At 39.9% G+C, this 25,240-nt stretch overlaps 1 protein-coding gene and 1 long non-coding RNA gene across 2 annotated transcripts; one reads left to right on the top strand and one right to left on the bottom strand.

The window, feature by feature from the left end:
- Nucleotides 1-6,579: 6,579 nt before the first annotated feature.
- Nucleotides 6,580-9,256, bottom strand: LOC139083084 (uncharacterized). Its single transcript, XR_011539641.1, has 4 exons — nt 9,132-9,256; nt 8,541-8,615; nt 8,303-8,343; nt 6,580-7,642 (listed from the first exon to the last, which is right to left on the bottom strand). It is a non-coding gene; the product is annotated as an uncharacterized lncRNA (long non-coding RNA).
- A 4,191-nt stretch (nt 9,257-13,447) lies between these two features.
- On the top strand, nt 13,448-24,887 carry MRPS33 (mitochondrial ribosomal protein S33). The gene is made up of 3 exons (XM_008544775.2): nt 13,448-13,628; nt 18,379-18,619; nt 21,811-24,887. Exons 2-3 carry the CDS (start codon nt 18,405-18,407, stop codon nt 21,914-21,916), a joined length of 321 nt encoding a protein of 106 aa, XP_008542997.1. The 5' UTR covers nt 13,448-13,628; nt 18,379-18,404; the 3' UTR covers nt 21,917-24,887.
- Nucleotides 24,888-25,240: the final 353 nt, after the last annotated feature.

The raw sequence follows: 25,240 nt of genomic DNA, 5'->3' as shown, positions 1-25,240 counted from the left end.
GAACACAAACAGGTGAACAAATCATTACAATAGATAGGAATGAGTGCTGTTTTTATACAGCGCTTACTCTGCGACAGTCACTGTTCTAAGCATACTACACATATTAATTTACTTGATTCTCAAAGAAATTTCTGTGAGGTAAGTACCATTATTTATTGCCATTTTCCAGATAAGAAAACTGAGTCATGAAGAAAAGAGTTTGCTCAGAGCGATACAGTTAGGAAATGGCAGAGTCAGGATTCTAACCTAGGCACTCTGGCTCCAGAGCCCACAGTATTTACCTTCATGCTATGCTGTCCTTAATTGCGCGCACACACACACACACACGCACACGCGTCACCAGACAGTCTGAGAGCATCAGAAAAGGCTCTCCAAAGGAAAAGATATCTCAGCTGAGAACTAAATGGGATTAGCCAGAGGAGAAAAGAGAAAGAGTGTTCCAGGCAGAGACACAGCCTGAAACTGCAAGTGGCTCAGTAAAACTGGAGTAAGGATTTTGAAGAAGAAATTGGAGAGATATGAGGCTGTAGGCAAGAAGCCAGCTTGTGACAAGACTTATAAACCATGCCAAAGAGTCTGGACAATGGAAGCCATTGGAGGATGTTGGGATGGGGATGGGAGATGACATAATCAGATTTGTAAATTCAGAAAGAATTCTTGCTACAATGAGGAGAATCAACTGGAAGGGGGTACACTGGAGGAAGGAGACTACTTAAGAGGTTATTATAACACTGCCGGCAAGAAATAAAGACGAAGCGGACTTGGAGGATAGATGTGGGGGAGGAGGGATCAGAACTCAGGGATGATGCCCAGATTTCTGGCTTGAACATCTGGAATAACAGTGGTGTCATTTATTCAGATAAATAACATGGAAGAAGGAGCAGCTTAGGGTGAAAAAAAGGGAGGGGAAATATAGAAATAAATGATGCACAATCTTATTACTAATCTACTATATGCTTATTACACGTTATTTCTCCCCCAGATTCATAAATCTAATCAGATGAAATATTAGATGCAGGGAAACGGAGCATTTATACATTAGCAGTGGGATATAATTGGTACGACCACTTTTAAGATCAATTTAGTGATAAAGTTGAAAAGCATACTTGTCAAACCAGCAATAACATTTCCAGGTACCTCATCTAAAGAGAGTCTTATCATGTGCTAAAGGCGACTCATACCAGAATGTTCATTGGATCACTGTTTCTGACAACAACTTAACTGTCCCCTAGTGTAAAAATGGTTAAATAAGTGTAATTTATTCATACAGTGGAATACTCTACACAAATTTAAATGAATGAATTAGATGTGTATATATTAGCATGGATGAATCTCAGAGACACAATTTCAAGTGATAAAGCAAGCTGCAAAAGATACATACAGAATGATACCATCTACGTAATTTTTAAACAAAAAATAGTTATACGTATACTATTTATGGATACATGCATATGTTCCTAAAAGTAAAAATGCACACATGGGAATGATATACACCAATTTCAGAACAATGGTTATCTCCGGGAAGGGGGAAAGTGAGAGAAGAGGTGGGAGGGATAGAACTTTAGCTGTATCTGTGTCATTTTTTACTGAGCAAAATCTAAGTTTTAACAAGGAAAAAGGAGGGGCTGGCCTGGTGGCACAGTGGTTAAGTTCACACATTCCACTTCTCAGCAGCCTGGGGTTCGCTGGTTCAGATCCCGGGTGCGGACATGGCACCGCTTGGCACACCACGCTGTGGTAGGCATCCCACGTATAAAGTAGAGGAAGATGGGCACGGATGTTAGATCAGGGCCAGGATTCCTCAGCAAAAAAGAGGAGGACTGGCAGTAGTTAGCTCAGGGCTAATATTCCTCAGAAAAATAAAATAAAATGGAAAAAGGAAAGGAAGGATTCATTTGAAAAGCTATAAAAAGAATACCTTTTTTTAAATTTAGGTTTGTTGAAGTATAATTTACACATCATAAAATTTAGCCTTTTAGGTAAGAGTTTGATGAGATTTGGCAACATACAGTTGTGTAACCACTAACATAACTGAAAAACAGTTCCATTACCAACAAAAGTTCCCTCGTACCCCTTATGGTCAATGACCTCCCCTTACCACCAACCCCTGGCAACCACTGCTCTGTCCCTACAGTTTGCCTTTTCCAGAATGTCATGTAAGTGAGCCCATATAGTATGTAGCTCTTTGTGTCTGGCTTTTTTCTCTTAGCATAACGCTTTTGAGGTTTATCCACATAGCTGCATGTACCCGTAATTCATTCCTTTTTATTACTTAGTAGTATTCCCTTGAATATAGATACCACAATTTGTTCATTCATTTACCAGTTTATGGGCATTTGGGATGTTTCTCAGCTTGGCCTACTATGAATAAAGCTGCTATAAACATTTGAGCACAGGTTTTTGTGAACACATATTTTTTTATTTCTCTTGGGTGGAGTGGAATTGTTGGGAATTTTGGTAAGGATATGTTTAACTTCTTAAGAATGTGTGATACTGTTTTCCAAAGTGGCTGTACCATTTTCCAACTCCACTGGCTCCACATCCACACCAGCACTTTTTATTGTCTGTTTTTCATTTCGCCCATTCTAGTTAGTATATTGCTTTTAGTTTGCATTTCCCTGATGACCTATGATGTTAAGCATCTTTTCATGTGCTCATTTCCCATCTAGATATCTTCTTTGGTGAAGGGTATATTCACATCCTCTGCCCATTTTTTAATTCGGTTGTTTGCCTTATTTTTTACTTGTAGGATTTCTTTATATATTCTGGACACAAGTCCTTTATGAGATATTTGTTTTGCAAATATTTTCTCCCAGTTGTGGCTTGTCTCTTCATTTTCTTAGCAGTGTATTTCAAAGATCAGAAGTTTTAAAATTTTGATGAAGCACAATTTATCAACTTTTTCTTTTCTGGTTTGTGTTTTTCATGTCCTATCCAAGAAGATTTTGCCTAACCTAATGTCACCATAATGTTCTTATATGTTTTTTCAAAGATATTTTGTAGTTTTTGTTCTTACATTTAGATCTGTGATACATTTTGAGTTTATTTTTGCATATGGAAATACAAGTTCTTTGGATTAGACAACAGACCATTTATTACTCAGCATCTTAGCACCAGTTCTCATGCCCAGTTCCCCACAGGGCAACACAATGAGAGCCTGATGTTACCCTGAGATGCAGCAGGGTTAAAACCATAGGGGAGGACCCCAAAATTATGAGACTCAGAGCTTATAAAAGGACTGATGGCAATCTGCCCATTCTTTTCTCAAGAGAATGGGAGAGATTTTTACTCTGAATGTAAACAAATCATCTTTGGGGGAGAAGTGATGAGTTTCTTTTTGTTTTTCCTCTTTTATCTCCCAGGTTTCACCCAAGGGTGACCCAAGTGACAAACCGTGCAGCAGGTACAGGCAGCAAAAAACTCCAAGAGAAACATGGCCTTGAGGACCAGGAAGACAGGCACCTGAGAGCCAGAAAGTGTGTGGGAATCTTCATTTTTTCTTTCTTGTTTCTTTTCCAGCCTTGCCCCAAGGTTAGCCCCAGACCTGGGGCTGTACTACAGTGGTGGTGGTGGAGCAGGAATCTAAAACCTCAAGAGATAACCTATCATTCTGAACAGAGGGGCTGGGGAAAGGGGCCTTGTCATCTTAAGACTGTGGGGGAATCTCTGTCGTTTTTTTCTCTCTTTCTCCTCATTGCTTGGCCCCATGGGTGGCTGCGGTCATGTAGAACTGCATGACAGTGCAGGTGGCTAAAATTATAATAGAAATCTGCCCTTACAGGCAGAGGATGAGGAAAAGAGGTCCCCTGGAGCCAGAGAGTGTGAGAGAAATCTTAGAGACCAGGAAGATAGAAAGAGATGTCTAATTCTTTATATGAACTGACTCATTCCTGGGCTCACCCTCTAATCTACACATGCTCAGAACTAACCTAAAGCAGCACTGTAAAGCCTTTGAAAATTGAACTGACACAGAAGGCAAAATGGAACTTGCAGCCTGACTATAGCCAAGCTGATTGCCTACTAAAACAAACAAACAAAAATCAACATTGTCCAGAGAATTTTAACAGGACTGAGAGACTCACAACCTAATATTCAAAATGTTCAGGATACAATCCAAAGTTACTCAACATACAAAGAACCAGGAAACTGTGACCAATTTTTGAGGGAACAGAAAATCAAGAGATGCCAACCCCAAAATGACCTAGATATTGGAAATATCAAAGACTTTAAAGTAGCCACTATATCCATGCTTCATGAAGATAGTCCTTAGCGAATAGAATACAGAAGTCCTTGAAAAATAATAGAAACAATAGCAAAGACTCAAGCAGAAATTTTAGGACTGAAAAGTATATCTGAAACAAAAATGCCACTGGATGGCTTCATAGCAGAATGGAGATAATGGCAAAGGAAAGAGCCAGTGAAACTGAAGATTAGACTGAAAAGAAATTATAGAAGTTGTCCAATCTGAAGAACACAGAGCAGGGAGAAATGAACAGAGCATTGTCAAATACTCTAAGATTTGTGTCACTGGAGTCCCAGAACAACAAGAGAAATAAGTTAGTACAAAAAGACTATTTGCAGAAAAAATGGCAGAACTTCCCTAACTTGGTAGAAAGACATAAATGTACAGATTCAAGAAGCTCAGAAAACTCCAAACAAGATAAATGCAAAAAAGAAATCATGCCAGATACATCAAATCAAACTTGTGAACACCAAAGACTTTTTTTCTTAAATCTTAAAAGCAGACAGAAAAAAATGGCACATTACAAATAGGGAAACAACTATTTGAACGACTGCTGATGTCTCATCAGAAATCATGGAGACCAGAAGAAAGTGGAATCACATTTTTAAACGCTGAAAGAAAAGAACTGTCAATCCAGAAGTCTATATTCAGTGAAAATATCCTTCAGGAATGACAGTGAAATAAAGACATTCTCACATGAAGGAAAAATAAGAGAATTCGTCACCAACAGACCTGCTCTAAAAGTGACAAAAGAAGTTCTTAAGGCTGAAAGGAAATTATGCCAAAAGGACACTTGGAACTTCAGGAATGAAGGAAGAATAACAGAAATGGTAAATATCCAGGTAAATATCATAGACTCTTTTTCCCCTTTAATTTATTTAAAATATATATGACTGTTGAGAACAAAAATTTTAACCTTCTCTGGTGGGGATTTCAATATATGTAGATGTAATACTTAAGACAATTATAACATAAAGGGTGGAGGGTAAATGGATTCATATAGTTTTAGGCTTGAAATAAAGGGCTGGCAACTCCAGAAAAAAGAGGACCTAGCATGCAGAGATGCTTTGGCAATGCATTTTCATACGATACCTACATGCTATTAAATTCTTTCACAAAAATCTGACGTTTAAATGTGTTGATATGAGGGGAAAATGTATTTAAATTATTTTGATAAAGAAATAATTTTTTCCTACATCGCTAACGTTTATTTATCCTTTATTTATCAACTTCTTTGTCTGAAGTGATATAGAACAAACATGAAAATGGGGTGACAGAAACAACAAGGAAGGATGAAAGTCATTTCATCATAAATTTAAAGAGTGGAAAAGTTTATCAGTGTACTACCAACAGTGAAATTTTAAAAGAAAACCATTACATTATGTTTTTGGTGTCCAATGGAATAGTAATTTCAGATCCATCATGATCTGTCTCAAAAATATATGACTAAGACCTTCTTCAGCAGTGGTAAAGTTTATCCCATCTCTTTTTGTCCTTGAAGTTACAGTCTATTCACCTCGCAAAATTTTACCTTATCCTAATATGTTTTTATGCTTGCAAGTCTTTTATTGATCATTTATCATATTTCTTTGCAATATAATATTTGTAAATTGAATTTTAACTTTTTTAAACTTCTGTGGTTAAAAGATTGTATGTGTTAAAAATACTATTCCTGTTGTGTTATCATTACAATATTTTGTACACAAATTATCACAACAACTTAAATATATCATGAATTTTGAAGAATGCTTATAGACGAAAACAATTTTAACATATCTCTTGAGAAATGACATTTTCCCCATTTGCTTAACGTATCCATGTATGACTATTATTTATTGCTTGAATGAGACAGCATCAATTCTATTCTTGTTTTCATTTATGTGGACATAACGTAAGCACTAAGAAACTCTATTCACATGAGTAAGTAGATGAGAAGGAGAAAAGCTAGGTTATAGCAATATCACCCAATTCTTTGAACTCACTCCAAATTATGTGCCAAAAATTACATAGAAATCTATTGTGAAAATTATTCATAATGATCTAGCAGCTGACAACTAGTCCCTCCTTCAATTTTTCTGAAAACAAAGAATTGTTCTCAATCTGACTTTTAAAAGAATATATTGACCTGGAGAATTACTGTCTGCTAATAAGTATTCCACTACAGATGCAAGAAGAAAGTGTCCTCACACTTTCTGTCTGTCTGACTGTGGGAGCTGAGATTGAATGGGGGAATATAGGAGAAAAACACATGGTAATACAGGGAAAAATAGAGAGAATTTTTGCAACTCAAAAACAACCTTCTAAACAGTGAAAAGGCTCCAAAAGAGAATCTAAGATTTGAGTCAAAAAAAAAGAATTTATTATCCAACCATTATAGACATTCACTTTCACAATGTCTGGGAAATATTGTGGCAATACTAGGATTTATCAAATCTTTGTTTTGTTTTCATTTAGAAGAACCTTGCTTTACCTGAGATAACTCTTAAAGGATTAGCAAAATGGAAACATTAATTTAACATAAAATATTTTTGATAAAACACTTTTATTTCATATGCTTTATATGTTTTTGCCAAATCTTGGAGTTGCAGGTATAAATTATTCAATTATAGAAAATGTGCTGTTGGCCACACAATCTAATTAGTAAAGTCAATCTTCATTGCCAAGCCAATCATCTAAATAAAATGCACTTTGAGAAAAAGTCTGAGTTAATTTTCAATTCAAATAAATCTGTTAATGTATGTACATTGATGAATATTTTTTAAAAACTGAGAAATAGATTATTAAATGTATCTCATCAGCTCAATTATTAAAAGCAATCAAGATTAAAATGATGCAGGAACTAATAGAATTAGTTTATATTTTTATAATGTCATAAAACCAAGAATAAATCTATATAGCTTTTCTCATTACTCAATTCATAATAGTAAAACATAATAAATATTATTTATGAATTAGAATATGACAAAAAAGCACAGTATTCCTTTAATAAATATATGCATGTACCAAACTTGGGTTTTCAGCTTTCAGGAATAACTAAATAAGAACCACATATAAAAATTCTGTAATAGCTCTAATCAGTTTTTTTGATATCATAATGAAAGTTTTTCCTATATATTTAATGAAAAATAAAAGTACATGCTGTTAAAAATTGATCAGTCCAGGGGCCAGCCCCGTGGTCCAGTGGTTAAGTTAGCGTACTCCACTTGGCAGCCCAGGGTTTGGCTGGTTCGGATCCTGGGCACGGACCTAGCACCGCTCATCAGGCCATGCTGACGCAGCATCCCACACAGCACAACCAGAAGGACCTACAACTAGAATATACAACTATGTACTGGGGGGTTTTGGAGAGAAGAAGAAGAAAAAAAAAGGTTGGCAACAGATGTTAGCTCAGGTGCCAATCTGAAAAGAAAAAAAAAATTGATCAGTCCAGCAGCTAGCACATAATTTTATTTTTTGTTAATAAGAGGCAGAAAACATTAACCATGTTAAAAGAGGAAATAAGTTCAGGATTAAAATATTTATATACTTCATGATAGAATTTGATAAAATGAGCATATCAGACAAGATAGGCTAGGTCATGCTGCAGTAACAAACAACAAAATTGTATGACTTAAAATAACAGGTATGTGGAACTTAATACAACAAAGGCTGATTTCTAACCTAAGCTATGTGCACACTGTGGCTGGCAGAACAAGATCTGCTCCCCATAAGCACTCAGGCACCCAGGCTGACAGAGCAATGACCCTCTGTGCCAAAGGGACACTTCTGTTCATAAGTCATTGGCCAGAAATAGTCACATTTGGTTTTTTCCCTTAGGAAGATCAGCCCTGAGCTAACATCTGTTGCCAATCTTCCTCTCTTTTTTTGCTTGAGGAAGATTAGCCCTGAGCTATTACCCATGACAATCTTTCTCCACTTTTTGTGTGGGTCACCACCACAGCATGGCTGACAAGTGGTGTAGGTCGCACCTGGGATCTGAACCCATGAACCCGGGCCACCACAAAGCGGAGCATGCTGAACTTAACCAATATGCCAAGGGGCCAGACTCATAGTTCTTACCCAATACCAAGGTTGCCATTAAATGCACTCCAACTCTATGCCTGGAAAGGGGGAAATGGGAAATATTTGGAGAACTGTATCAGTGATTTTCACAATACATTTAACCTTCATTGAACAACACTTCCCAAATCTAAAATAATGTATGACTTTTTTTATAACTTATTCCAGTGAAATGCAAAAAATATGATTGTCCCTTAAAACAATCCATTTTATATTTAAGATAATCAGTATCACTAACCTCTACTATTTCAGCTGTTGAAGTTGCTTTCCTTTCCAGATAATGACACCTCCTATGGATAAGTATTGAGGAGAGCTGAAAAGAAGTGCTTATGTTTAAATATCTAAAAAAAAAAGTAGGGTTCAATATTTTTTTCAATGCTGGCTTTGCTTTGCTCTCGCCACACTCTCCTTCAATAACAATACACTTCTTAATAAGGAGATGGAAGAGACATAAGCATTAACGGAAATTTACCAGCACTCCCACATTCACACTCACACAGGAGATCTGATTTCAGAAAATCATAACAAATATCCAATTACCATATTTCTAACAGCCACACTTCACCCTTACCTGGAATATACGTAAGACAGGAAAAGACAGGAAGCCTAAGAGGGGTTTATGGTGCCTTGATGGGTCATTAAAGGAAGCTTCCCCCTAAACATTCTGAATTGTCTCTTTGTAATCCTGGAGGGTTTTATACCCTGGGTGAGGGATATACCCGCTTTTGTAAAATGCAGAAACAGGAAAGAACCTACATGATGCTAGGAAACAGTACTTGTGGAAATAGGGGATCTGTAAATTAACTTACTTAAAGGAGTAAGTACCCACCTGCCCCTTGGACAGTGCCACACAATAAGAAGTTGAAGTTGCTGTGAGCTTCAATTCTTGCTCTGTCTAATGGCAAGGAATAGTTGCCATAGAGTATGATGAATAACAAAATTGCTTACAGCAGAGGCTTTCCATTTTACCACAACCCAGAGCAAGAAGTATTATTTTACATTATGGTCCAATACACACATACACACACATATTGTTTCATGAAACAATAATTACCCTCACTACATGTGATGTACTCTGATATTTCCTTTTTTCTTTCTTTTTTTTTTTTTTTGGTGAGGAAGATTCACCCAGAGCTAACACCTGTTGCCAATCTTACACTTTCTGTATGTGAACCACTGCCGCCACAGCATGGTCACTGACAAGTGGTGTATGTCTGCGCCTGGGAAGAGAACCTGGGCCGCCAAAGCAGAGCATGCCAAACTCAACCACTAGGCCAGCAGGGCTGGCCCTCTAACATCTTTTAACGCTGGTCACAACCCACTAAACTGATTTCGAAACAAACTAATGATTCATAGCCTGCAATTTTAAAACACTGGGCTACAGAAAATAGAAATATGTAAGGCAATCTCCGATTATAAGGTAATCTCTGATTATACGACAAGTCCTTAAGTTCGGAGGTACAAGTGGGTAAGCCAAGGTCTGGGAAGTCAATGTCCATAGAAGGTCAAATTTTATTCTGTTATGTTAGTTTATCCATCCTAATATTCGAACTTCCCCATTGGTCAGTAACAGTTTCAATGAGCCAATATCATAGGCATGCTGTTTCCAAATCTGTGGGAGACTGGAAAATGTTCCCCAAAGATATCAGGCCCGAATCCCCAGAACTTGTAAATGGTACTCTATCTGGGAAAGGGGCCTTTGTAATACAAGTAAGTTAAGGGTGCTGAGATGGGGAGACTGTCCTGGATTAACCAAGTGGGTCCTAAATCTAACTGCATGTGTCCCTGTAAGAGGATGCAGTAGGAGATCTGACACACGTAGAGGAGAAGGTGATGTGTTGAGGAAGCAGAGAGATATTTGAAGATGCTGGCCCTGAACACTGGAGTGATCTTAGAAGAAAATTTAGGAAGTACACTCTTTGACATCAGTCTTAGCAGTATCTTTTTGAATATCAAGTCTCCTTAGGAAAGGGAAACAAAAGAAAAAACTAACAAATGGGACTACATTAAACTAAAAAGCTTCTGCACAGCAAGGAAACCATAGACAAAAAAAAAAAAACAACCCATCAAATGGGAGAAAATACTTCCAATATTTTCCAATATCAGGGGTTAACTTTCAAAACATATAAAGAACTCATACAACTGAACAACAACAAAAATGAACAACCCAATCAAAAAATGGGCAGAGGATATGAACAGACATTTTTCCAAAGAAGATATACAGATGGCCAATAAACACATGAAAAGATGTTCAACATCACTAATTATTTGGGAAATACAAATCAAAACTATGTTGAGATATCACCTCACACCTGTCAGAATCGCTATTATTAAAAAGACAAGAAATAACAAATATTGGAGAGGATGTGGAGAAAAGGAAACCCTCATACACTGCTGGTGGGAATGCAACCTAGTGCAGCCACTATGGAAAACAGTATGGAGATTTCTCAAAAAATTAAAAATAGAAATACCATATGATCCAGCCGTCTCACTACTGGGTATTTATCCAAAGAATAGGAAATCAACCATTCAAAAAGATTTATGCACCCCTATGGTCATTGCAGCATCATCCACAATAGCCAAGACATGGAAGCAACCCAAATACCCATGAATGGATGATGGATAAAGAAGACGGAATACACACACAATGGAATACTACTTAGCCACAAAAAAGACAAAATTTTGCCATTTGCGACAACATGGATGGACCTTGAGGGTATTATGCAAAGCGAAATAAGTCAAACAGAGAAAGACAAATACCATACGATTTCACTCATATATGGAAGATAAAAAACAAACACACAGATACAGAGAACAGATTGGTGGTTACCAGTGGGGAAGAGGGTGGGAGGAGGGTGAAAGGGATAAAGGGACACATATGTATGGTGATGAAGGAAAATTAGACTTTTAGTAGTGAACATGATGCAGTCTACTCAGAAGCTGAAATACAGTGATGTACACCTGAAATTTATGTAATGTTATAAACCAATGTGGCCTCAATGAAATAAAAATAAATAAATAAATACACGAAAAAGATTGGAGTGATGTGGCCACATGTCCATGAATGCCAGCAACCACCAGAAGCTGGAAGAGTCAAAGAACTGATTCTACCCTACAGCCTCTGGAGGGAGCCTGGCCCAGTCAACACCTTGATTTTGGCCCAGTGATACTGATTTGGACTTCTACCTCCAGAACTGTAAGAGAATAAAGTTCTGACGTGTTTTTTTTTTTTTTCTTTTTCTTTTTTTGCTGAGGAAGACTAGCCCTGAGCTAACATCTGTTGCCAATCTTCCTCTTTTTTTTCGCTTGAGGAAGATTAGCCCTGAGCTAATATCTGTGCCAGTCTTCCTCTATTTTGTATGTGGGTCATAGTCAATGCACGGCTGACAAGTGGTGTAGGTCTGCGCCTGAGATCCAAAACCACAAACCCAGGCCACTAAAGCAGAGTGCACTGAACTTAACCACTAGGCCACAAGGCTGGCCCCAAAGTTCTGATGTTTTAAGTCATGAAATCTGTGGCATTTTGTTACAGCAGGCTCAGGAAACTAATACAAACCCCATGAACTCGACTCTATGAGAGTCATCATGTGAACTGCCCAGAGTACACAGCCACCTGTAACTGTTCATAAATTGCTGTTTCAAGAAAGAGTTATGGTAGCTTAGAGAAATTCACAAAACAAGCTGATAGCACAAATTATAAATAGGTGAAAGGGAAAAACCAAAGACAGACATAGAAAATGGAGCCAACAACTAAGTTTATGCAAATATAATATAATAGTTCTTTCCATGAGTCCACCACAAATTTGGCTTTAAACTTTCTAACAGCCAACATGCCAAAGGAAGCCTCCTTGTTTATGATTCAGTGGCCACTAGATTAAAACAAGCCGACTTCACAGAAAAAAACAAAAGACAAGGTGAAATTTTCAGCCCAGACTTTTTTTGGACTGAACTATGCATGGGATACTCATTACACCCCGCGTAAATGTAACTGTAGTCTAAGTTGTTACACCGGATCCAAGTTTATGAGGCTACTTAATATATCATAGGTTAATAACATGCCAAAATTTAACTTGACAAAAGCAAATTCTATAGTAAAGAGTGACAAAATGTCAAAACACAACTTGACAAAACAAAATTCTGGGGCCGCCCTGTGGCCGAGTGGTTAAGTTCTAGCGCTCCGCTTCGGTGGCCCAGGGCTTTGTGGGTTCAGATCCCAGACGCCGACATAGCACCACTCAAGCCATGCTGAGGCGGCGTCCCACATGCCACAACTAGAAGGACCCACAACTAAAAACACACAACTATGTCCCGGGGGGCTTTGGGGAGAAAAAGGAAAAATAAAATCTTTAAAAAAAAAATTCTATAGGAGGGAAGGAGGTGTTACTAGAATACTCTCTGGGTATATAGCTTGCTACTGATTTGCCTTAATTCCGGGGAACATTTTAGAGTATTTATGAAAGGCCTTTAATAATGCTCAGAAAATAAGCAGTGTTCGCAGGTGAACTATCTAACATTCAATAAATGCTCCATACAATGCCTACGGGATGTGGCTTGCTTGAGGGCAGTTTTAATATGAAGTGGAATACTTAGTGTTTCTACTATCTGCCAAGCAGCGTCTACGTAACTACTGAGGAGTCAGCTAAATGTCCCATCCCTACTTCCTGAAGAAGCTTCACGGCCAGCGGGGGAGAGGGAGAGACAGCAGCTCCAAACAGCGCCCCTCATCCAGCAAAAGGGTTTCAAGAATGGCCTCGCCGAGGTGACACTAATCGACTGTCAGAGGATGAGTAGATAAGTGGAAGGAGAGGGGAATGGCACCCCAAGGGGGTGAGACGACTCTTCAGCGGCTAGGGTCAAGCAATGCCCTTGAACATAGACCTAGTCTGGTTGAAAAGAGAAAGAAAACAGAAAAAACGCGGAAGAAAAGACAAAAGAAAGTGCACTTCATCCTCCACCACACGGCTCACGCATAATCATTGCTTGAGATGTTTTGGGGACAGCTGTGCAGTTATTTCTAACAAAATACAGTTCGCAAACCCCGCAAGTCCCTCCAGAAAAGCCAGACCTCTCTCTCCCGGACCTACCATCCCCTCTAGCCCTCCCCACAAACGGAAGCGCACCGCTTACTGCGCAGGCGCCAGTTATGACCTCCGAGGCTTCCAAGAGAGGGCGCTAGTAGTTCCGGGTCCTTCACTGGGGCTCCCCTCTGGCCCCCGAACTTCCGTTTCTCTACTGCTCTCCGTGGTGGGCTCGGCCAGGAGCTCGGCGCCAGGGTGGGGGCGGGCCTTCCGGAAAGGGGCACGCGGGAGAGCAAGGTCACGGCGAGGTAAGGCAGTCCGTGACTTTTCGGGGCTCTCTACTGGAATGTGGGCGGTGGCTTTAGAGGTCCTACGGGGGTCTCCAACCTTGTAGAGTCGCCAAGAATAAGATGAGTCAGTTTTATTATTAACCAGCTCGGGGGTCTCATGTAAAGAACTTGGCCTTTTCCTGCGTAAATTGGGAATTTACCAAATGCCGGACTCTAGCGTGGTTTCCTCTCCGGCGCAGTTACTCTTCCTGATTAGGCAGCATTCAAGGCTCCGTTTCTCTGCTCATCAGACCGCCTTCTGCACGTATCTTTGTCTGGAGGATGCAGGTTAATTTTGTTACCAGCTTAAGAAAAATATAACAAAGTGACACTTAAGAAAAATGTTCTTGAAATGCGCTACCGATTCAAACGTCGGTTGACACTTGCTTCCATCACGGGTAGGCGTGATCGAGTCAGTTGGAGGGGGTTGGGATGTTCTTGTTGAGCTGAATAAAGCTGGCGTATATTCAGAGCCGCTCAAGTCTCTACGACCAAGTGAAGTAATCGGTACTGGGCTTTTTAAAAATAATAAATCCCGTGTTTAGATTGTGCCTCTGTGAAACACGTGTGCGCAGTGTGTGAGTTCCTGAGGCCTGATGATGATTATGACAGGCGCTGGGCCATGAGTTTTGCATGTCAGCCTCACAACGCAGTGAGGTAGTGTAACTGTCCTCATGTAGCAGATGAGGAAACTGAGGCAAAGAATACGTACTGCTACAAATACGGTATGGCCATTAGAGCGCAGAGGCAAGATTCCAACCAGCTTTTCTCCTCCAAGGCTGGTGCTCTCCACCAACCAGTGGTTTTTGAGAAACTGGAGAAAGCACTCTCTCCCAAGCAGAATTTGCACACACACATACACACACATTTAAGCACACACCTTTAAAATTCCACGGGATTCAGCCCTGAGGGATACCCGCGTAGAGAACTCCTGCACTTCATCTGCACTCGTCAAAGAAAAAAGGCAAACCTAAACCAAAGCCAATTATTGAAATACACCTGACCTTTTAAAATGTGTCAGAACTATCAGAAAGATCAAAGGAACTTACCCTTTTATGCAAAAGTAAAAATATGGGAATTTTCTCGTGTGGCTTAACGTGTTTTGCTCCAGCACATCTGAATAATTTGTTTTTGGTTAACATTTTCAACTCTGGTTAATTTTTCTTCATGATACTGTTTTCTTTAGTTCACATTTAAAGAAAAGTGACAGTTTTAAGTGACTATTTTGTACCCCTTAGAATGGCTTCATGTGAATAAAAATCTAATTGACATGTGAATTATTTGCCTTTTACTTTAATGTCTTTCACATGGTCATCTTTTTTGGGGGGGTGGTGAGGAAGAGTGGCCCTGGGCTAACATCTGTGCCAGTCTTCCTCTATTTTGTATGTGGGTCGCCTCCACAGTATCACTTGATGAGTGGTGTGTAGGTCTGCACCTGGGATCCAAACCTGTGAACCCAGGGCTGCCAAAGCAGAGCACACGAGTTTAACCACTGGGCTGGCTCCATCATACTCTTTTTTTTTTTTTAAGATAAAATTGGGCGGCCTGGGGTTCACCAGTTTGGATCCCAGGTGTGGACATGGCACTGCTTGGCAAGCCATGCTGTGGTAGGCATCCCACATATAAAGTAGAGGAAGATGGGCATAGATGTTAGCTCAGGGCCAGTCTTCCTCAGTAAAAAGAGGAAGATTGGTAGCAGTTAGCTCAGGGCTAATCTTCCTCAAAAAAAAAAAAAGATAAAATTGAAAGATTCTGTAAAGAGGCCTAACAGGGTCCTGAAAAATCCTAAGTAAGGCTTTCCAATGTTTAAAAAATGTAAAGCTTATAAAAAGTGGCAACTTGCCAATCTTAAGACAAATATTTATGGACAGCAGAACTTTTTAGGTGTTTTAGCTTATGTTTAAAAGAAAAAGAGGGCCAGCCCGGTGGTGTAGTGGTTGGGTTGGCGTGATCTGCTTTCGCAGCCCAGTTCAGATCCCACACACGGACCTACACACCACTCATCAGGCCATGCTGTGGTGGCATCCCACATACAAAATAGAGGATAATTGGCACAGATGTTAGCTCAAGGACAATCTTCCTCACCTCCCGCTCCCACCCCCCGAAAAAGAAAAGTACACCCACCACCTATGCCATTCTTCATCAGAGGCATAGATGTTTGTGCTCTGTGGAAGGAGACTACAAAGTGGTAATTGATAACTGTTAGGACCGTTTTCATTTTCCTTCTATTTAGCAAGTGGTTCTTTATTTCTGGTAAGCGATGCAGGTTTGAAGAGGTTTATTCTCTTCATCATATAAGTTTAGGACTTGGATTTTGTGGTAAAACCACGTTCCAGTGGATTCTAATGAGACTTTATTTATGAGCCTGTTTCCCAGTAATTCGCTTCATTCCAAAGTGGGCATGGAGGTAACTTAGGATTGTGATGGTTTTGGTGGCCACTGTAGTAATGAGTCCCTTTCTCCCTACTACCTGTCAAGTTACCAAGCTGTTGGTCCCCTCCCCTATATATTAGTCTTTGTAAGTGAGGATAACATTCCAGGGAGGTACAGGTTTAACTGCACAGAGTATGATCTCTTTTTTTGCATGATTAAATGAGAATAAGGGATAGACAAATGTGTCTGTATAGAACATGAGCACCAAATCTGCAAACAGGTTTAGGTTTTTTGTTTTTTATTAGATTACCATTTACTGAGTACCATTGTCTTACTTTTTTCTCACAATAGCCCTGCAAGCTTTGTTTTCTGAAAAGGAAACTCAGATTTAGAGAGAACAGATAATTGTTCAAAATAACCCAGCTAATAAGTGGCACAGCCAGTACTCAAACCTAAGCCTCAGGATTCCATGCTGCCTCTTCATTTAAAAATGAAGTGATTTGGGATTCAGAACATATTTTCCTGAAAACATTGCAACAGAATGATAGTTCTTAGACTGCCTTACAAATAACTGATTGTGGAAATACTGTGCAATTGGAACAGAAATCTATTCTGATACTATAATAGTAATTAAGCAAAGCAAAGTTGATTAATAAACTGTTTTTAGTTTTTTTATCTGTTGTTTGGAAAAAGATAACAAAAGGGAAGGAAGAGAAAAGATAAAGCATGCAAAGAAACTTTTTGTAACTTCTGAAGGCAACTTCTAGACATTTGCAAGGCCTTGAGAGTGATATAGCACTGATTTGTTACTATTTTCTATTTATGCATTATACTGTTAATGACTTGTTTCTCATTGATGAAAATATAACCCTAACAACGCAACCCTTTCCCATCCACATAATGGAGCAAGAGTTGGGAGAGAAGTGAATCTGGGAACTGAGAGCGCTAAAAGGAAAGGCAAAGAGCAAGGCTTGCACATGATCCCCAGGTTGGGGAATGGGGGAGCCCCAGGAAGAGCACTTGGATCTGACAGTTCTCCCATCGCTGGCCTTCAGGTGGCAGTATTGCCCAAGATTGCTTGGTTGGTGTTGAGAATGGTAAATGGTGAGGTTGACTTTCTGCAGTTAGTTTGAGGTCGGCCTCTGCTCTTTCAATGGATCTTGAAATGGACATGAAAAATTCCTTAATTGAAACACTGAGGTTTGGGGGTTTTTTCTTGCAAGAACTATTTTGAAAGCTACTTGGCACCATTCCTGTTTAGCAGTGGTTTTTGTACATTTCTCCTGTTGGTTTTTCAAGATGTTTATGCCTTTTTTCTGTTTGGAGATCAACTACTTTTCATCCCAACTGAACTATCCCCCATGATAGTCTCTTAGTCAGCCAAGATTTGCATCTCACTACAAAAACTTCATGTAAATTAGCATATTCTGCCAACAGTAATCCCCACATCTGATCTGGAATGGGTTGGGATAGTTATTCCACCTGCAACGTTCTTCATTTTTATGTATCACCTATATAATTTTTGATGTATATTGGCTGTAATTTCTGCATATTACAGATATCATTCTTATACCTATTTCAATATTCTATGCCTCTGAAGAAAAAATTACTGTTTTTAGTTATAAAGAACTTAGTTTGCATTGAAGCAGAATATATAGGATGGAAGATAAGACAAGTAATATCACAATTCATAAGTGCCTTCTATTCGGGAATAAAATGAATCTTTTGAGCTGTTGAGTTTATTTCTATAAGACTGCTATCTCTGTTTTCCCCCAAATGGCTCTCAGTCTCTAGGCAGAATTCAGTCCAGCAGCCTAGAGGCTAAATGACCTCATAACTCATTAGCAGTTCTCAGAGCCATCTGGAGCCCTTGAGGAGGACAGTGTTCAAAGGGCTGATAATAAAGACAACAGCATAATTATTTCTCTGCCATGATTAAACCTTTAGATGGCAAGCAGTCAGCATATTTATTCTGCAAATTGCTTAGGTGGGTGTTTTCTGAAGGTAGAATAACAATGCTATGGTAGAATAACTCATTTCCCCGTCCTCATCTAGCCTACAAACAGGTAAACTGATTCTCTGTAAATAACGTATAGAGTCACAAAATGGTTCATTGTAAAAAGGGCAGTACAGCAAGGAAGTAATACTGTGTGAACACCAAATGTAAGGAATTGCAAATATAAAGCTTGCAAGGGACATAGCCACTGGGACTGTGGATATTTCTCAACTCCAAGGCATGTCCTGCCAACAACACGGACTGATTCACGTGTGGTTTGCTGTGTTTTCATTTTCTAGAGTGTTATAATCCGGGAATTTCCTACACTAACCTGTTTCTCTTTCTTCTCATTTTCTATAGGGACTCTTGCCCCCGCTGCTCGGGAAATGTCCTCCCTCTCCGAATACGCCTTGCGCATGAGTCGTCTCAGTGCCCGGCTGTTTGGTGAAGTGGCCAGGCCCACCGATGCCAAGTCCATGAAGGTAGTGGAACTGTTCAGTGAGCAGCCTTTGGCCAAGAGGAAGGAGACGTATGACTGGTATCCCGATCACAACACATACTTTGCGCTCATGGGGACACTGCGTTTTCTTGGCCTCTACAGGTAATGACATAAAAACACAAAGAGTAACCTGTAAGAGACTTTTTTAGGAGATCAGAAAAGGAAAAAATGAACCTTTCTATCCTTATAGTTTTGTGGTTCTTAGAATAGTGCCCAGGAAGTTCAAAAGGTACAGTTTTAGGGGGAAAGGCTTTCAAAATATCCACAGTGGGCATACCAAAAAATAAAAAAAGCAAACATGTACTTATTGAAAAACATGTTTTAATTTTGTCTTAAGTGTGACTAACATTGGCTAGATGCTGAGCTATAGAGAGAAGTTTAGTTACTCAGTAATCTAAGAGCTCCCTAGAGGAAAACTTCCCGGAGGAAAACTAGTGCAAACACTGAGGCAGAAGCCCTCCACCCCCGGCACGCGCGCGCGGCGCCTCCTGTAGGTGGGAGGAGGAGGCCCTGCCCGCAGCCTCCCTTCCCAGCTGGTGTTCGGGAGCCTACTTTCTTTGTGGTGGCAGTTTTGTTGTTCTTATGTCCTTCCACGTCTTCCGGCATTTTCAGTTGATGCCCTTTTTGATATGTTAATTTGGTCTAAATAAACAGTCGTTTAAGAGTAATATGTAGCCTGCGCAGGCTCCTACCCCGGTGCATTTGTGTGTGTGCCTGTATATAGAAGCAGGTGCTTAGGACCATATACTGCTGTCGCAAGACTTACGTGATCATTTTCTTTAAAAAAAAAGTCTTAATTACCAAACTAATACATGCTCATCATAAAAGAATTCAAACAGTGTCTAATTGTATAAAGTTAAAACACTTCCTTTTTAAAAAAAAAAATTAGCATATTTTATTTGGACTTGTTTTAGGGCAGCAATACAAAAAATAATTTGAGACTTCACTCTAATATAATAAAATTAATGGTTCATTCAAGATAGCTAAAGATTGGTACTCTCATTTATCCAGCAGATATCTTTTTAGTACCTTCCACATGCAGGCACTTAAGATGGGCACAAGGGGGACAGCTGTGAGCAAAATAGAAGAGAGTTTCTTATTTAATGTATTATTAGAGCTTATAATCATGACATATTTTGAATTTCTGGAATTGCTTTGACTGTCCCCCTACCATTAACGTGGGCTTGGAAAATAAAAATTAATTTTATTATGACCCAAAATAAAGTATCATTGGAAGCCAGATCTCCTGAGTAGAAAACTATAACCCATAACAAAATCACACTCAGCTATTTTAATTTTACCCGTTTGCTGCCACTCTCCATTTGTTTGAAAAATAATGCCTTGACTATCTTTGAAGACAGGGGAAAATTACTTAGCATTTAGTGATCCACGGAAGAGCACGATTATTTTCATGTATTTAGTCACTAGTTATGGTAAATGATGCTTCTAACACAAGGCCTCTTGTGGCATCAGACAGGATGAAACGAGACAATTTCAATAAAGAAGATATTACTCAAAGACCTACAAAACGGGGAGGGAAGCGCGGGTTTCAGAAACAATGACTCATTCAGCCGAGCAGGTGCTTGGGCTGTTTGATCAACAGAGACGAAGATCCTGCCTTTGGAGCTTGCTTTCTGGCTGGGGGTTCACAGGAATGGGGGAAGGAGGGAAGAAGAGGGAAAAAACATAATAAATAAGTAAATTATGTGATATGTTACCAAGTTGAACATGCTATGGGAAGAAAAATAGTCGAGCCGGCTGAGCAGGCTCAAGAGTGCTGACAGGGCACTCAGTGGGCGGGGAGAGAATGGGTCACAGGAACAGGACAGTCAGGGTCAGCCTCCCTGAGAAGGTGAGGTTTAAGCTGAGGCTTGAAGGTTGTGAGTGAGCCAAGTGGGACATGGGAAAGCGCTTTCAAGGCGGAGCCAAGAGCAGAGCAAAGGCCCTGAGGTGGGAGTGCACCTGGTGTGTTCCTGGAGCAGCACAGGCTAAGGAGAGAACGGTCGGCCTGGAGGCAGATCAGGAGGGGCTCTGAGGGCCATGTAAGGACCTTGGCTTTTGCTCTGGGTGAAATGGGGGCCATTTTCAGGGTTGTGAACAGAGCAGTAATGTGATCTGATTCATATTTTAGGAGAATTACTCTGGCTGCTCTGTTGAGAATGGATTATTTGTGGGCGATCACAGCTAATGCCAAAGAGCTCTGCTGTATCCCTCATGTTCATGTAATGAAACAGTGTACCCTATAAAACCAATCTACTTTTAAAAACCTAAGGAGTTAGAAATTGGGCCCAGCAAACCCCTTTCCCACTTTAATTCATATGCCATTATTATCCCACTTTACAGACAAGGAGACTAAGGTGCAGAGAGGGAAGGTCACTTGTCCAAAGTCACACAGCTACTAAATGACGGACTGTGATTGGAACCCAGGTTCACATGGGTTCCAGAGGTTATATATTTAAACGCTATACTGTTTAGGTATTTGAACTTAGAATGCAGACTTTTTTAGACATCGTAGGCAGTCTTCATCTTACATCCCATCCACACGTACAAACAGTCCTAGCTGCCTTGATCCCAGGTTATCTGTCTTTTGATTTGGCTTCCTTCTGCCTGAGCCTTTCCCCAGCAGCCCTTTTCTGTGAACTGTCCACTGCCATTAAGACAGCTTCCTCCAGACCTCTGCCCCTTGTAGTAGGTGCTAATTCCTGGGGCTCTCAGGGTCTTTGTAGCTGTTGAAGCTTATACAGTCACGCATCGCTTAACGATGGGGATACGTTCTGAGAAATGCATCATTAGGTGATTTTTGTCGTGCGAACAGCATAGAGTGCACTTACACAAACCTGGATGGTATAGCCTACCACACACCTAGGCTATATGGTACTAATCTTATGGGACCACCGTCGTATATGTGATCCATCGGTGACCAAACATTCTTATGTGGCGCATGACTGTGCTCGCTCTCTGCTCTTCTCAGTGTTCAGTCTTAGTGTTATAAGGACATTTGGGGTAATTATTAGTGTTGTATCATAGTTACATAGGTTTACATGGCTGGCTTGGGAATTAACCTCTATTTGTGACATTGTTTCTATGACAGGAAACTGAGTTAGAAGTGAACTTTTGGAAGACAACCCATCTGTATGTTGAGCACAGCCTGTCCTCTCTGCTCACCAAGCTGAGCATTGCCCTGTAGAAGTCAAGGATTGATTTCCAGAATGACATAAGGGAACAGTGCTAGATGGTGTACTCTTCCAGCCTGGTAAAAACATTGGCTAATTATTTTTTCTCTCTGTGTTCAGGGATGAGCATCAGGACTTCAAGGATGAGCAGATGCGTCTAAAGAAGCTTCGTGGAAAGGGGAAACCACGGAAAGGAGAAGGGAAAAGAGCAGCAAAAAAGAAATAGTGTTGGTCCATCAGGAGAGAAAACTTCTTCCTCAGCAACTGAGTGCAGAGGAAAGCATATTTATTATCTTTTCACACACTGGGGGAGTATATACTTCCTAAATGGAAGATTATTTGGAGGAACATAGTCATCTCGGTGTTGAAGTCTAATCTAGTTGAATTGTGCCTGGTTTCTTGGATACATTCTAATTCTGCAAAATTATTTTGGCCCTGATTTTGTAATCTGAGGTTTGCCTCATTCCCTAAAGAAACAAATGCATGAATTAGTGTTGAATGTCTTGTCTGGGGTGGGACTGCGATGTTGGGGAGTGGAGGGGAAACTCACTGACGGAGCATTCCGGAGTTTCCTCATTGCTCCTTCTTGCTTCATCACCTCACCAGCCCTAAACTCTTTCATCTCCAGCCGTTCAGGCACTGTCTCCACCACTGCGCTCACAAACTTTACATGCCTCTCCACCTACTCCTTTGAGAATATCTAATAAGGTGGATTTGTGGGATAAAACACTATACCTCCTAAGAGAGGATTGAGTACCTACTGTATACAAGTTACTGGGGCCCTGGTAATACAGTGGTTGTTAGCAAGAGAAAGAGTCTCCACCTCCTGAAACTTTCAATCCTGTGGGAGAGACTAATATTACATAATTACATAAATACAACTGTATTAAATGCTACAAAGGAGAAAATCCAGACTTCTCTGAGAGTGTGGATGGATCAATGGAATGATCCAGAGAGACAGCAAGAGGCCCAAACCTCATTAGGGAGTTTAAAGAAGGCCTTCCTAAAGAGATCATATTTAAGCTGAGCTCTGAAGAATAAATTAGAGTTGGGCAGAAGAAAACTGGTGGAAAAAGTGTTTGAGGCACAGAGAACACCATTTGCAAAGCCCTAGGGTAAGAAGAAATTGTCCTGTTCCAGGAATTGAAAAAAGACCCCTGACTGGTATGAGTTGGTCTTAATGAAGTAGACAGAGGCTGGACTGTGAAGGGCCTTGTAAGTTCTGTGAAAAAGCTTGGACTTAATCAACGTCACCAGAGATGAGAGTGTGTAAGATGTTATTTCTATAAGAGGTGACTGTTGTATACATTTGGGTAGCTAGCTGCTCATTTTATTGCAGTCTAGCAATGAGTTTCCAATGAGGTTGTGAGAGCTTCTCTGATTTTTTTTTTTTTTTTCAAGAGTTGTTCTGAAGATTTCTAGCACTGGTAAATTTTTTAAGTACTTTTCTCTGTTTTTTGTAATGCTTTTTGGTTAGGAAGATTGGTCCTGAGCTAACATCTGTTGCCAACCTTCCTCTTTTTTTTCCTCCCCAAAGCCCCAGTACATAGTTGTGTATCCTAGTTGTAAGTCATTCTGTTCTTCTATGTGAGCTGCCACCACAGCATGGCTTGATGAGCGGTGTGTAGGTCTGCACTCAGGATCCAAAAACCAGCAAACCTCAGGCCACCAAGCAGACCGTGTGAACTTAACCACTTGGCCACAGGGGCCAGCCCCTTTTTCTTCTTTTTTATTGTGGTAAAAATTATAAAATTTAACGTGTTAACCATTTTTAAGTGTGCAGTACAGTTGTGTTAACTATATGCACATTGTTTTGCTAAAGTACTTTTTAACCTCTATTTCCACCTCATGGGAAAGGAGAATGAAGTGCATAGGCAAGAGGATGTATAGCAGCTACTCCAGCTATGATTTTCTTTCCCTGCAACATTAGAAGTATTGGCAGTGACTGCCCTGTGAATAATTCCTGAACTAGTAGGAATCCCACTGCATATGTTTAGATAAATGATAGTTTTAAAGATACGTAATCCAGATGGTATGGCTAGGGCCTATATTACAGTTGATAAAAATAAAAACTACCTAAGATGGGGTGATTTGTATCTGATAGATGTGAATTCCAGCAGAAGGCTGAGAATCCATTTAGAACTTTCCTGAATACCTGCCACGTGTCGGACACATGCTAGTTGTAGAGGACCAAGATGAATAGGCTTAGTCCCTAAGATTGTGTGTATGGGTGTGTTTGTTTTGTAAAGTAATGGCAGGATCTCAGAGATTTGCTCAGAAAAGTGCAGATGCGTAATGACTTTTGTCCAGTGCAGCCAAGCCAGGTGCATGGATGATTACTCCAAGATACTGGGTTGAGAAACAGGCTCGCAGCCTGAACCCAGTGTAGCTAAGTAGATGTTCTGAATTATGCCATCTCCAACTTTTGGAGAAGGCCTGAATGTAAGAGGAACTTAGGGGAATTAGGATAATATTTTAAAGGAAGTAATTGCATTAATTACCAACAGCCAACCTCAGTCAGAAAACAAGCAAAGAATCAATGTACTGGTTTGCTGATGGACCCTGAGCCTGCAAGGAGCCTTTGCACTGGTTGATAGGGAAACTTGTAGACAACTCTGTGACAGATTAGAGTGCCGCAGCTCCATGCTGAGAATCAGAAACTAAAGCTAAAATGTATTTGTACATAAGCTGTACCCTGAAACCCCCTGATACAGTAAACACCCTGTGACTCAAAACAGTCTACTGAACGGTGGACCAGATGGAAAGTAGAGGATGAGAGGGAAGAAGAGTTCATTCTTGGTGCCATGGAAGCAACACATTTCAGGACACCAGCAACCAAGGTTTAAAACAAGGACTAACTGCAATGAGAAAAAATCCTCGAGTTTAGCCAGATTAACTGGAGTTCTCTGGTCAAGACCAAAACTATTTGTTTTCCCTATTTGTTTTGTGTGCATGGGGGATTTTGCCCTTGACTTCAGTATGGCACAGTAAAAAGACTGGGGGGTAGGTTCAAAAGTCATGGGTTTGTGGTATAGTTCTACTTACTGGCTTTGTGACCTTAAGTCACTTTCCTTCCTGAACCCCTTTCTGCCTCTGTAAAATCATGAAAATACTTCTTCACTGGATTCATGAGATACTAAGATTTGTGAAAAGGATGATATAAATTGTAAAATGTTAATCAAATGTTTTTACATACAGTTCTTTGTGTGACTGAATTGCTACGTCTTACTAGAAGATGTTTCTGAGGCAGAGTTGACAAATAGCTGCTTAAAAAATCAAATTCTCTACATTCACACGTAGCACAGTAGGTTCAGGAAGAAGTAGGTGGGGGATGCATTTTACTTATGTAATCATGGGTTCCTGTGACTCATTTTTTAAAAAGCATCATACATATGTATTTATGAATATCTATATATATGAGCATATAAACATAATGCTTTTATTTGTAAAGTACCTTCCATGAAAGAATAAGTCAAATTAACAATGCCACCCTCTTCACCCTTTTCCTCTTTCCTGACACATTCCCCAAAGGTGCTAAGTGCCTCCTGTG

Source organism: Equus przewalskii, chromosome 4 (genome assembly GCF_037783145.1).
Source record: "Equus przewalskii isolate Varuska chromosome 4, EquPr2, whole genome shotgun sequence".
Lineage (NCBI taxonomy): Eukaryota > Metazoa > Chordata > Mammalia > Perissodactyla > Equidae > Equus > Equus przewalskii.
Note: the sequence above shows the minus strand (reverse complement) of the source record. Positions and strands in the feature narration are given on the sequence as shown.